The following is a 13,717-nucleotide window of genomic DNA, read 5'->3' on the forward strand; positions in this document are numbered from 1 at the left end:
TATCACACTCTACACAGTAAAGCTGAAAAAAGTGAGTTGCAGACAACAGAAGATTTCGGCCTTCTATGCATACTCCAAAGACCAGTGTAAAACATAGAATATTCCATGATTATTTTACATGGAAAGACAAATATGAAATACCAAAAGACCATGAATTTATGATCTATTGATCCGAATTAAGAAGCTGAATTACCTTCCTTAGGGTTTACGTGTAAGAAAAATCATTAAAGACCTCAATAAATCTCAATTCATTGCTCTAATAGTGGTAAAGGATCTATTGTATAGTTTAATTTCAAATTGGATTCCGGGTTTTACTTATCTTATTTTTGAGATTACTTTGCAGGCTCTGTTACATTCTACACAGCAAATCTTGAAACTGAGATGCAGACTAAAGACATATCAGCCTGCTGGTCAGTTTGAGATTAAACATTTCAGGGTATTTTTATACAGATAGTCACAAAAAAAATAGAAAATTCCTAGAGCTTGGCATTCATGTCTTGCTTATCATACCGATGAGAAGATTCTGACTACCCTGCCAAATGGTACACAGCAAAGCTGAAAGTTGAGCTGCAGACAAAAGGAAATGTACTGCAATAGTCCATAATAATACTGAAATATTTTCAGCTTATTTTTTATATAGATAATCACATACGAGATACGAAAAAACAACCAGAGATTTGCTGTTACGTCTTACTCATCTTACTAATGAAATTACTCTGCCGATATAGTCACACTCTGCACAGCAAAGCTCCCTTTCTGCAGTCATCTCATTTCACAGCTCTCTCGGTGAGGAGAGAAGTATCACATAGCTTTATTTCTCATTTCCTATCATAATTTACTCGCGAAGCAATGCGTTTGAATACATTGTATGCTTCAATACCGTCAGAATTTTAAAGGAATTAAACAATTCCCCAACTTACGACCTCGGATACTAATTTCTGTAATTATAAAATGTTTGGATGGACGTCAGTACTTGGGGAAAAAAACACATCCAATGCTGGGTCATTATCTGTTCTCAGGAAATGTTAACTGGTCTTTGGGATTCATCTTCTCCGGCATAAATAATAGAGAAGGTATTGTACATGGAAAGGTTATCTACATGCTGTAGTCGCGAGTGATGGCTGCAGAATTGCTAAGAAACTGCTCTTAGATGTTTTATTTTGCCTTGCTCCTGCTGTTCCACCTCACTAGCGCTTCCTTTCATACTCATCAGAATGTGCTGTGAATACTTAGTGAGATACATGGAAACCCGCGGATCTTTATAAGAGCAATTGCAGACAGTGAAAACTGCGAGGAATCCATCTGTAAAACGCACTCACCTGTACAGAAATGCACTGGCGGTCCGGCTGTAGAGTACAAGCGGAAAGTGACTAGATATCTTATTGTATCTGTGTTTGTGGACCCTTCAATTTAATGTTATTGTTTCTAAAGGGTAATAAATAGTTTTAAAAATATATCACATCCTGGGGACATTTCAGAAGTTTAGAGCTTTACAAGTTTAGAGGGATCTCGAGGACGGAGATCCCTACTGAGCGCTAAAATAAAGGGCCGAATCGGAGAGAGGGGTGAGCGATATAGGGGCTCATAGAAAGTCTATAGCTTTTATGCTGGAAAAGTGGTGTAAAAGCTTTGAAAAGTTGCTAAATTTTTGGAAAAACATGGATTTGCACCAAAAATATGAGACTTTGGGCATTTTGATTTAGTTCTGCAGAACTGGGTGAAGCTGGGGAGGGATGAGGCATGGGCACTCTGCCTGTCCAATTAATTCAAAGTGCAGAAATCCTACTCCAGTCCCTGACTGGAGTAACATTTCTGGCACAGTGTATTGATGCGCATGCCACTCATGCACTAAATTCATTAAGTGGAGTGCACCTCTTAGTGATTCTTGCTCCAGGAAGACTGATCAATTCATGGATGGGTCTCTAAGAGGCCAAACCACAATTGCTCTGCTCTCCAAAAATAGTTGATTAGTAATGAAGGGGTAGAGCAAGGAGAAAACACACAGTTTTCACTCCTTTAAGATGGAGGCACTTGGCTCCACTGAGCGTTTCATCCTCTTCCTTATCAAAATGACAGGAACATTTAAGATGGAACCTCTCACCGGATTCTTGCTGCCCAATCAACGGGTGGCATGAATCAGATCCTGGCTGCATAATCGATATTGAACGTTCCATTGTTTCAAAGAAAGTAGAGTTGGAAGAACTGGTCAGGGGCCATATGAGATATGAGATGAGCCTAGTTCTGCGTTGCCCCCAGCCGGTTTTCCCAGTGCTACCAGAGGTGATTGACAGGTCTCTTGCTATAGAGGTCACCTGTCCATCACCTGGAGCGGCGCTGGGTCAGCACTGGACTAGTCTCATCTCCGGTTATGGTCTCTGCTCCGATCTTCCCACTATATGTACTTTGAAATGTTGGACCTATCTTTGGGTTAGGCTATCTGTGGGGGTCTGACATCCGGCAAATATTCTTTAAAACAGACATGTCAGGAGTGGCAATAGGTCCCCTTAAAATTTCAAAAAGTTATTTCCAGGACTGACGTTCCTCTTTTTGCTTATTTTAGGTATTCCTGAAAAGCGACCGTGTGGCCAGAATGGTGCAGAGTGGAGGTTGTTCTGCCAATGACTCTCGCGAAGTCTTCAAAAAGCACATAGAAAAGAGAGTGAGAAGTCTTCCCGAGATCGACGGCCTCAGCAAGGAGACTGTTCTGAGTTCCTGGATGGCTAAATTCGATGCCATATACCGAGGAGAAGAAGATCCCCGCAAGCAGCAAGCCAGGATGACAGCGAGCGCAGCCTCCGAGCTTATTCTCAGCAAGGAACAACTCTACGAAATGTTTCAACAGATCTTGGGGATTAAGAAGTTTGAGCACCAACTTCTGTACAACGCATGCCAGGTGAGACGCCATGTATGATTTATAGGGACGGCTCTTTTCCCTTTGGGTCTTTTTAAATTTTTATGTCAGATCAAGAATGCTAAAGAAAACCAGTTCATCCATCAGTGAGCTCGCACGTCTTCATCATCTGGCAGGAAATGAGGCCAAAACCGCTAAACTGCTTAGTCCACAGCCATTGTGTTGTCTCTACATGATACGTTAATGCTGATGGAGGGAAATCTTCGACTTATTTTCATGCATTACGCCTTTATGTTGCATTGAATAGTTTAATTATTCTTGGAGTTAAAAATATTGCGGCTCTTCTTACCAGAGAAGCTCCGGAGCACCCCATGCAAGGGTATGACTAGTATATGTCTTTATGGGGAGCAATAATGGTCTCTGATCACAGGCGGTAAATAATTCCTTTCTTAATATTGGTGTATTTACATCAGAGTCATCATCTTGTGTTTTCTTAGTAGCAATCCTAGTAGTTAAAGTCCACATATATGGCTGATAAATGTATGATCGATGGAGTCTGGTTGATTAGACCCCCCACCAATCGTGAAATCAGTGGTTCCGTGGAGCGGTCATAGCCATATGTGACCATTGATTGCCTGGGACAGGGATCAGACATGAACAAGACAAGAGACAAGAGCGTTGGTCATGCATGCGCACTATCATTCCCATAGACCTAAAGACAAGAGTAGAGCGTTGGTCATGCATGCGCACTATCATTCCCATAGACCTAAAGACAAGAGTAGGGCGCTGGTCATGCATGCGCACTATCATTCCCATAGACCTAAAGACAAGAGTAGAGCGTTGGTCATGCATGCACACTATCATTCCCATAGACCTAAAGACAAGAGTAGGGTGTTGGTCATGCATGCACACTATCATTCCCATAGACCTAAAGACAAGAGTAGGGTGTTGGTCATGCATGCACACTATCATTCCCATAGACCTAAAGACAAGAGTAGGGTGTTGGTCATGCATGCACACTATCATTCCCATAGACCTAAAGACAAGAGTAGGGTGTTGGTCATGCATGCACACTATCATTCCCATAGACCTAAAGACAAGAGTAGGGTGTTGGTCATGCATGCGCACTATCATTCCCATAGACCTAAAGACAAGAGTAGGGTGTTGGTCATGCATGCGCACTTCTAATAGATCCATAGAAGTTTAATGGAGTCATGATTACGTATATTCACTACTAGAGTTGATGCAAATCGATTCATAGGATCCGGCCCTTACACCAGGTCGGAAGTTTGTGGTTGCTATAGACGGGAGCTGTGAGAACCGCCTAACACATGATGGCACACGTTCTTCTTCGTTTGATGAGCCAGCGTTGGGAAACAAGATATGTGCATCACAACGCAATGATGATGTTGCGCCAGGCCAACTAATGAGAAGAAAAGTCATAGATGCCGTTAGGTAGGAGGCGGTTCTCAGTTCAACAAAGGAGGAGAGATCGTAGACATAGCCGATAGATATGGTCTTTCGAATTGCATCAGCTCTGCCGATAGATCCATAAAAGTGAATAGAGCCGTGGTCACACATGTGCTTTATCGCTTTCATATACCCATAGGAGTTCATAGAGGAGAAATCACGCATAGCCCATACCGCTTCCATAGAGGTAAATGGAGTGGTGGTCATGCATGCACACTACTCCTCCATTCATAGGATGTCCGTTCTCAGGATTGGTGGAGGTCCCAGGAGTCAGACCTGAAAGATCATACATTTGGCCTCTTTTAAAACCTTACCTAAACACTTTGCGTGAATCCATCTTTAAGGGGTTATCTCCAAAATAGCAAGTTATCTCCTCTTCATCTGACCACGGGACCACCAGCGATCCGGAGAGGAAGCCGATTTAAGAGCTCAGCTGTTTGTATCGGTCCCATAAACATTGAATGGAGCGTTGGTGAGCAATCAGACCTCATCTTCATTCAAGATAAGGACCTGCAGAATCCTGTTCTCTGAATTACTGTGGGTCCCAGCGGATCAACAAGTTATGGATAGGGGATAACCTGCTAGGGTTCTTCTTCTTCCGGGCTGCTCGGTTGATGGAATGTGACTGCAGACGTCATGCTGATTGACAGTCGTCTCTCCGCAGTTAGACAGCGGGGAGCCAGCTGTCAGTTAGCATGATGTTGGCAGTCACACCCCCTAAACAAAGCAGAGCGGAAGAGAAACCACTGCCTTGTCGATGCGACATCAGCTGAAGCTGCTGAATCGCTGGCAGGAGCGGCCTGTGACCATTCTGTGCCGGCAGAGATCGGTGTTGGGCACAGTATGCCTGTTAGTTCTGAAATAAATAGTCCTGGATAACAAATGTAAGTAGAACCTACTAATTAGTACAGCAGTATGGATCATAAAGGTAACACCTTGCCCCCAATGGAAGTTATCCTGATCGGTATTACTATACCAAACAGCTGCCCTGTAATAGCAATGTGGGACTCTGCTATGGAATTTGCATTGGGGCTTATGAGACTAAAGCTACAGGATAGGTGAAGATGTTCTAAGACTAATTGAAGGTCCCAAATCTCTAGCCCTCGCCCTCGCCTGACCTAAGGAACCTGAAATGAGAGAACTTATATTTAAAGTAAAGATAGCATTGAGACTAATGGAAATGTTGACTTTCGCGTATAATATTACGGGAGAGTTCATGGAGAGTACGATTTAATTCTGATCTGTAACTTTATGTGACCAGCGGTTTGATATCTGGGCCAGCAATTATCCTTCAGTAAATAGACCATCAGCTTGCCCCTAGGCACAGAGTTTCATCGCTTGTCAGGGACTGACAGACCCAGGATACCAAAAATAGCTAGGGGTGCCTCATCCTCAGGGACAGATTAGAAGTCAGATGAACTCTCATGCATGATGTAAGGAGTTAGTCTTGTTACTTGTGTAATGAGTGAATATCTTTATATTGCATCTAGGGATGGAAATGATTTTTTCGGGCAACATTATGGATATTATATACTCAGCTTCTAATGTTAACCCATTCGTTTAAGTTGTAGCTTGTGGTATATGTAGCTATCACTGAGTGTTGATCTCGGTGGTAACAGCCTCCTGGGAGGTATGGGGTTAGAGAATCACTGCGTATTGTGAATCGCAGATCTTCCACTTAGCCTGTGTGTTTGTGTTTCATATTAAATGGATTTGTTTCCTTTGGTGCTGAAGAGGTTAATGACCCTTTCTATGCTGGTTAGAAACTTGCGCCTCTATCTCACAGCTGTTCCTGACCTGGTCATTTCCTCTCCCTATAAAATCTGATCAGACCTTCTCTTCATTGCCAGTGAAATCTTTGCTTCCTAGCTCCTTGGAGACGCTGTGCTGAATTGGAGATCATTGTTGCTACTGGAGATTGTTGCGTTCTGTTTTTGGGTGTACGCTTTCCTCATTGTCCTTTTCCGATTTGGTTGGTAAATTGATATCCTTCCCTATATACCTCTCTTCCTTTGGTGAGTATTTGTATGTTTGTTGCTTTCTGTTATCCCTGTCTGCCTTACGTTCTGATGCATTAAAATGTCTGTCCCAAGCCTTTTGGAGGAGGGTACAGCTAAGGGAATAACAGGAGAACATTAAGGCTGGTGACCCACACCTCCTCACCTTTAGAGGTACCTTTGGTCACAGGCATAATTAGGGCCCCAGTCCTACGGACGGTTCAGAGCCCTTTTCTCTAGGCACGAACAGTCACAGCAAGACACAGACATACTATTGGTGCATCGCATGCAGACGTCAGGGCCCAAGATATAAGGGGCCACTACCACCTCCAACCAGCATGCAGCTTCTGTCAGTGTCCACCCCTTTGTCAAGGGTGTAGGTGATATCACTGTATTCAATATCCCTGTACTGTGACATCACTGCATGTATTATTTCTATTCTGTGACATCGAATGTAGCTTGCAGTATATGTAGCACTCACTGAACACTGATTGTGAAAGCTTCAGCCATCAGAGAAGTAAATCCCATCACTGTTAGCACTATTCAGATATTGTGATCACAGTGACATCACTGTGTGTATTATCCCTGTACTGTGACATCAGTGTGCATATTATCCCTTTTCTGTGACATCACTGTGTGCATTATCCCTGTACTGTGACATCACTGTGTGTATTATCCCCGTTCTGTGACATCACTGTGTGCATTATCCCTGTTCTGTAACATCACTGTGTGCATTATCCCCGTTCTGTGACATCACTGTGTTTTTTATCCCTGTACTGTGACATCTCTGTGTTTATTATCCCTGTTCTGTGACATCACTGTGTGCATTATCCCTGTTCTGTGACATCACTGTGTGCATTATCCCCGTTCTGTGACATCACTGTGTGCATTATCCCTGTACTGTGACATCACTGTGCATATTATCCCTGTTCTGTGACATCACTGTGTGCATTATCCCTGTTCTGTAACATCACTGTGTGCATTATCCCCATTCTGTGACATCACTGTGTTTATTATCCCTGTACTGTGACATCACTGTGTTTATTATCCCTGTTCTGTGACATCACTGTGTGCATTATCCCTGTTCTATGACATCACTGTGTGCATTATCCCCGTTCTGTGACATCACTGTGTGTATTATCCCTGTACTGTGACATCACTGTTTATTATCTCTGTACCGTGACATCACTGTATGTATTATCCCTGTTCTGTGACATCACTGTGTGTATTATCCCTGTTGTGTGACATCACTGTGTGCATTATCCCCGTTCTGTGACATCACTGTGTGCATTATCCCTGTACTGTGACATCACTGTGTGCATTATCCCTGTACTGTGACGTCACTGTGTGTATTATTCCTGTACTGTGACATCACTGTGTGTATTATTCCTGTACTGTGACATCACTGTGTATTATCCCTGTACTGTGACATCTCTGTGTGTATTATCCCTGTACTGTGACATCACTGTGCACATTATCTCTGTATTGTAACATCACTGTGCACATTATCCCCGTACTGTGACATCACTGTACTTATTATCCCCGTACTGTGACATCACTGTGTGCATTATCCCTGTACTGTGACGTCACTGTGTATTATCCCTGTACTGTGACATCACTGTGTATTATCCCTGTACTGTGACATCACTGTGTGTATTATCCCTGTACTGTGACATCACTGTGTGTATTATCCCTGTACTGTGATATCACTGTGTGTATTATCCCTGTACTGTGACATCACTGTGTATTATCCCTGTACTGTGACATCACTGTGTATTATCCCTGTACTGTGACATCACTGTGTATTATCCCTGTACTGTGACATCACTGTGTATTATCCCTGTACTGTGACATCACTGTGTGTATTATCCCTGTACTGTGACATCACTGTGTGTATTATCCCTGTACTGTAACATCACTGTGTATTATCCCTGTTGTGTGACATCACTGTATGCATTATCCCCGTTCTGTGACATCACTGTGTGCATTATCCCTGTACTGTGACATCACTGTGTGCATTATCCCTGTACTGTGACGTCACTGTGTGTATTATTCCTGTACTGTGACGTCACTGTGTGTATTATTCCTGTACTGTGACATCACTGTGTATTATCCCTGTACTGTGACATCACTGTGTGTATTATCCCTGTACTGTGACATCACTGTGCACATTATCTCTGTATTGTAACATCACTGTGCACATTATCCCCGTACTGTGACATCACTGTACTTATTATCCCCGTACTGTGACATCACTGTGTGCATTATCCCTGTACTGTGACGTCACTGTGTATTATCCCTGTACTGTGACATCACTGTGTATTATCCCTGTACTGTGACATCACTGTGTGTATTATCCCTGTACTGTGACATCACTGTGTGTATTATCCCTGTACTGTGACATCACTGTGTGTATTATCCCCGTACTGTGACATCACTGTGTGTATTATCCCTGTACTGTGAAATCACTGTGTGTATTATCCCTGTACTGTGACATCACTGTGTGTATTATCCCTGTACTGTGACATCACTGTGTGTATTATCCCCGTACTGTGACATCACTGTGTTTATTATCCCCGTACTGTGACATCAAATGCAGCTTTCAGTACAGATCTTGGGGATTTTAGCTGTTAGAGAAGCAGGTTTTGTTCCTTTTACTTTCACCACGTCATTTAACTATGAGGAGTAATAACCTAGGTGGAAACTCTCCAATGGCTAATAAGGTCTTGGTGATGACACCCAGGTGTCCCAACACAAAAATACATGAATTTTAGATGTGGCTACTCAACCATTGTATTTCTTGGTAACAATAGTCATGATGGGAGCTGAAAGTGATCTCCTAATTGAATTCCATGACTCTTATTCGGAAGGGGTCCATCTCCCAGACCTCTATTGAACTTTCTGATGTTCTTGACACTGTTCTACCCTATAATGGTCCCAACTGCATTATTAAAGTAACCATTAAGATAAGAAGATTGGTAAGGAAAATATCCTAGCCATCTCTCCCAGATTTCCTGGAATTCCTTGGCCAAGAAGAGGTTGGGTTACGTAGACCCCACCTAAAAAATGGGCATTCCTGGAATAAGTGAGGGTGTTTCTGGGAGGGGTATAGATTTGGTTGGGGATGAGGATTAGACATTCCTAGAAATGTTGGCAACAATGCATAACGAGGCAACGTCTAGTAGACTTCCGGTGAAGAAAGGCCAAGGAAGAAAACATAAAACCCAAGGGGAAGGCAATGACTATGATAATATGGTTTTATTCTGCATACAATAACTTATTCTTATAAATGCTCCCTATAGGGGTAATCCACACAGTGATGTCAGAGTATGGGAATAATGCACACAGTGATGTCAGAGTGTGGGAATAATGCACGCAGTGATGTCTGAGTATAGGAATAATGCATACAGTCATGTCAGAGTATGGGAATAATGCACGCAGTCATGTCATAGTATGGGAATAATGCACACAGTGATGTCAGAGTATGGGAATAAAGCACACAGTGATTTCAGAGTATGGGAATAATGCACGCAGTGATGTCAGAGTATGGGAATAATGCATACAGTCATGTCAGAGTATGGGAAAAATGCACACAGTCATGTTAGAGTATGGGAATAATGCATGCAGTCATGTTAGATTATGAGAATAATGCACACAGTGATGTCAGAGAAATGGAATAATGCACACAGTCTTGTTAGAATATGAGAATAATGCACACAGTGATGTCAGAGTATGGGGATAATGCACACAGTGATGTCAGAGTATGGGAATAATGCACACAGTGATGTCAGAGAATTGGAATAATACACACAGTCGTGTTAGAATATGGGAAAAATGCACACAGTCATGATAGAGAAAGGAAAAAATGCACACAGTCATGTTAGAGAATGGGAATAATGCACACAGTCTTGTTAGAATATGAAAATAATGCATACAGTGATGTTAGAGTATGGGAATAATGCACATAGTCATGTCAGAGTATGGTAATAATGCACATAGTCATGTTATCGTATGGGAATAATGCATGCAGTCATGTTAGATTATGAGAATAATGCACACAGTCATGTCATGGTATGGGAATAATGCACGCATTCATGTAAGAGAATGGGAATAATGCACACAGTGATGTCAGAGAATGGGAATAATGCACACAGTCTTGTTAGAATATGGGAATAATGCACACAGTGATGTCAGAGCATGGGAATAATGCACACAGTGATGTCAGAGAATGGAAATAATGCACACAGTCTTGTTAGAATATGGGAAACATGCACACAGTCATATTAGAGAATGGAAAAAATGCACACAGTCATGTTAGAGAATGGTAATAATGCACACAATCATGTTAGAGAATGGAAAAAACACACAGTCATGTTAGAGAATGGGAATAATGCACACAATCATGTTAGCATATGGGAATAATGCACAGTCATGTTAGAGAATGGGAATAATGCACACAATCATGTTAGCATATGGGAATAATGCACAGTCATGTTAGAGAATGGGAATAATGCACACAGTCTTGTTAGAATATGAAAGTAATGCATACAGTGATGTTAGAGTATGGGAATACTGCACATAGTCATGTCAGAGTATGGGAATAATGCACATAGTCATGTCAGAGTATGAGAATAATGCACGCAGTCATGCTAGATTATGGTAATAATGCACATAGTCATGTCAGACTATGGGAAAAATGCACACAGTCATTTTAGCGTATGGGAATAATGCATGCAGTCATGTTAGATTATGAGAATAATGTACACAGTCATGTCATGGTATGGGAATAATGCACACAGTCATGTCATGGTATGGTAATAATGCACGCATTCATGTAAGAGAATGGGAATAATGCACACAGTGATGTCAGAGAATGGGAATAATGCACACAGTCTTGTTAGAATATGGGAATAATGCACACAGTGATATCAGAGAATGGGAATAATGCACACAGTGATATCAGAGAATGGGAATAATGCACACAGTCTTGTTAGACTATGGGAAACATGCACACAGTCATGTTAGAGAATGGAAAAAATGCACACAGTCATGTTAGAGAATGGGAATAATGCACACAATCATGTTAGAGAATGGAAAAAACGCACACAGTCATGTTAGAGAATGGGAATAATGCACACAATCATGTTAGAATATGGGAATAATGCACAGAGTCATGTTAGAGAATGGGAATAATGCACACAGTCTTGTTAGAATATGAAAATAATGCATACAGTGATGTTAGAGTATGGGAATAATGCACACAGTCATGTCAGAGTATGGGAATAATGCACGCAGTCATGCTAGATTATGGTAATAATGCACACAGTCATGTCAGAGTATGAGAAAAATGCACGCAGCCATGTAAAAATACCGTAATAATGCACACAATAATGTCACAGGAGTTGTTAGTGAACTATTATACCCTTCTCATAGACAAGTCACAGCTGAATTCATATATACTGTACACAAGTAGACCGAATTGACTGTACAAGCGTCACTGGCCCATTTTTCTTCTTTTTTTTTGCATTTCGCTTGCACTCGCATCCTCTTGAGTTAATAATTGACGGATGATAAATCCCCCGTTAAGGACCTGATGAAGATTCCTTCCCTGCAGACTCAGGCGCAGATAATCTGAGCAGATTCCCGGGCTCCGGCGCTGTATGTTTCATGCACGAAACTGAAAATTCAGCTCCAGATGTTAGCACTGAGCCGAACAAAAGGGAGAGATTACCCGGAGGTTTTATCACTAAGACCGCCTTGGCCTTATAGTTCTATATTTATATTCATCTTTAAACTGCCAATTTGGCTCCATGACGCCGTCTCGGACCCTGCAGATATTTCTTATTAAGATCTACAGCATCTCGATTTTTAGGATAATTCTTAATTTTTCACCTATTTTTCTGCCGTCCCGATTAAGATCACTGTAGCGTCATTCGGGCTATAAATAATATATTTCTCAGTCCTGTATACTGATAAATAATAAATTGTGACACAGGATGGAGGATATTTTTACATGTTTTATTTATTTCATTGTCCTGTTTTTGCCATTTGACGGATCAGCTGGTGGGAGAGCAGAGCCAGGGTCAGTTTAAGTATTAAAGGGAATCTGTCATCAGGTTTTTGCCATGTAATCTGAAAGCAGAACAACGTAGAGGCTGAGACCCTGATTCTAGCAATGTGTCACTTACTGGGCTGTGTTTTTGCTGTTTCAATACAATCAGTGTTTTATCAGCTGGAGATTATCACTACAGGACTAGGTGTCTTAGTGGCTCCTAGTCCGGCCACACCCCCAGCACTGATTACCAGCCAATCGGTGTTGTGGGCGGGGTTATACCGGGCTCAGCATTCCAAGCTCTTTTAAATCTGCAGCACAGAAATCTGTGATTCTATCCTAACTGCAGCATCTAGTAAACTAAGTAATATATCACTGGAATCAGGGTCTCTGTCTCTACGTCATGCTGCTGTCAGATTACATAGCAAAAACCTTCTAAAAGATTCCTTTCAAAGGCAATCCGACCTTAGGAGCCATTTTAATAATAGTTTACCTTGTAGTAAAGGAGCCAATTGCTCAGTTTATTAATAAAATAAATAGTTTTTCTCTTACTTTTTTTGCATCCCCTTATCCTTGAAGTTCCGTTTTGGGGGAAAAATGTTATTGATTTTCACAATTACTATGTTTTTTTTTTTTTTTTAATTATTATTATGTTATGAGAATATAGAGATTGAGGTGGAACATTTCACCTTCTCGAAACGTTGATCATCCTTAGAAGTCCGTGTAGGAAGCTCTGCATAGTATAATACTCAAGGGAGCGAATTATGTGGTTATTTAACTGCTTCTGTAATAACAACAGAAATGAGTTTACATTAATTGTCGGCTTTGCTGCTTGTTTGGCAGAAATCATTTTGGTTTATGTTTTTCAGTACCTGCGAAAACATCTTATATAAAGAAAATAAATAATATGATATTACAGCATAGAGTATTAGCATAAATCTACTAAACGTAATCTACTAGTTTAATTATGCGCAGAAGCTGGAGTTGAGGAAGAAAAAAAAGAAAATTATAATACTACAATGTACAGTACAGGAAGCCGTGGGCGAAACGCGCGTAGGGGCGCGTGCTGGCATCTATGGATGGAGTAAGGGGTAAGAATACAATATGGGACTAGTTCCCTTATATAGGTACTGATATTACTTTGGGGTCACTTGACCATGGGGCATTTCTGCTTTACCTAGTAATATGTTGTTTACCCTACGGGTGCTTGGAGATATAGGAAGTACTGGTAGTCTATACTTACTCCGTTTGGTATCCATGTGATATAATGTTTTTTACCTGCTCCCCGTCTCTATACCCATGATGCAGCATTGATTTTAGGGCACCTTTTTCCCAATATTCAAATTG

At 41.4% G+C, this 13,717-nt stretch overlaps 1 protein-coding gene across 23 annotated transcripts in view; it reads left to right on the forward strand.

The window, feature by feature from the left end:
• Positions 1 to 13,717, forward strand: part of CADPS (calcium dependent secretion activator) — a 548,041-nt gene that overhangs the window by 150,787 nt on the left and 383,537 nt on the right. For all 23 annotated transcript variants that reach the window (XM_069736610.1, XM_069736601.1, XM_069736611.1 and 20 more), the window contains exon 3: positions 2,561 to 2,893. In XM_069736610.1, the coding sequence (XP_069592711.1) occupies positions 2,561 to 2,893 (333 nt within the window). The remainder of the gene's footprint in view (positions 1 to 2,560; positions 2,894 to 13,717) is intronic.

This window comes from Ranitomeya imitator, chromosome 8, assembly GCF_032444005.1.
Source record: "Ranitomeya imitator isolate aRanImi1 chromosome 8, aRanImi1.pri, whole genome shotgun sequence".
Taxonomy (NCBI): Eukaryota; Metazoa; Chordata; class Amphibia; order Anura; family Dendrobatidae; genus Ranitomeya; species Ranitomeya imitator.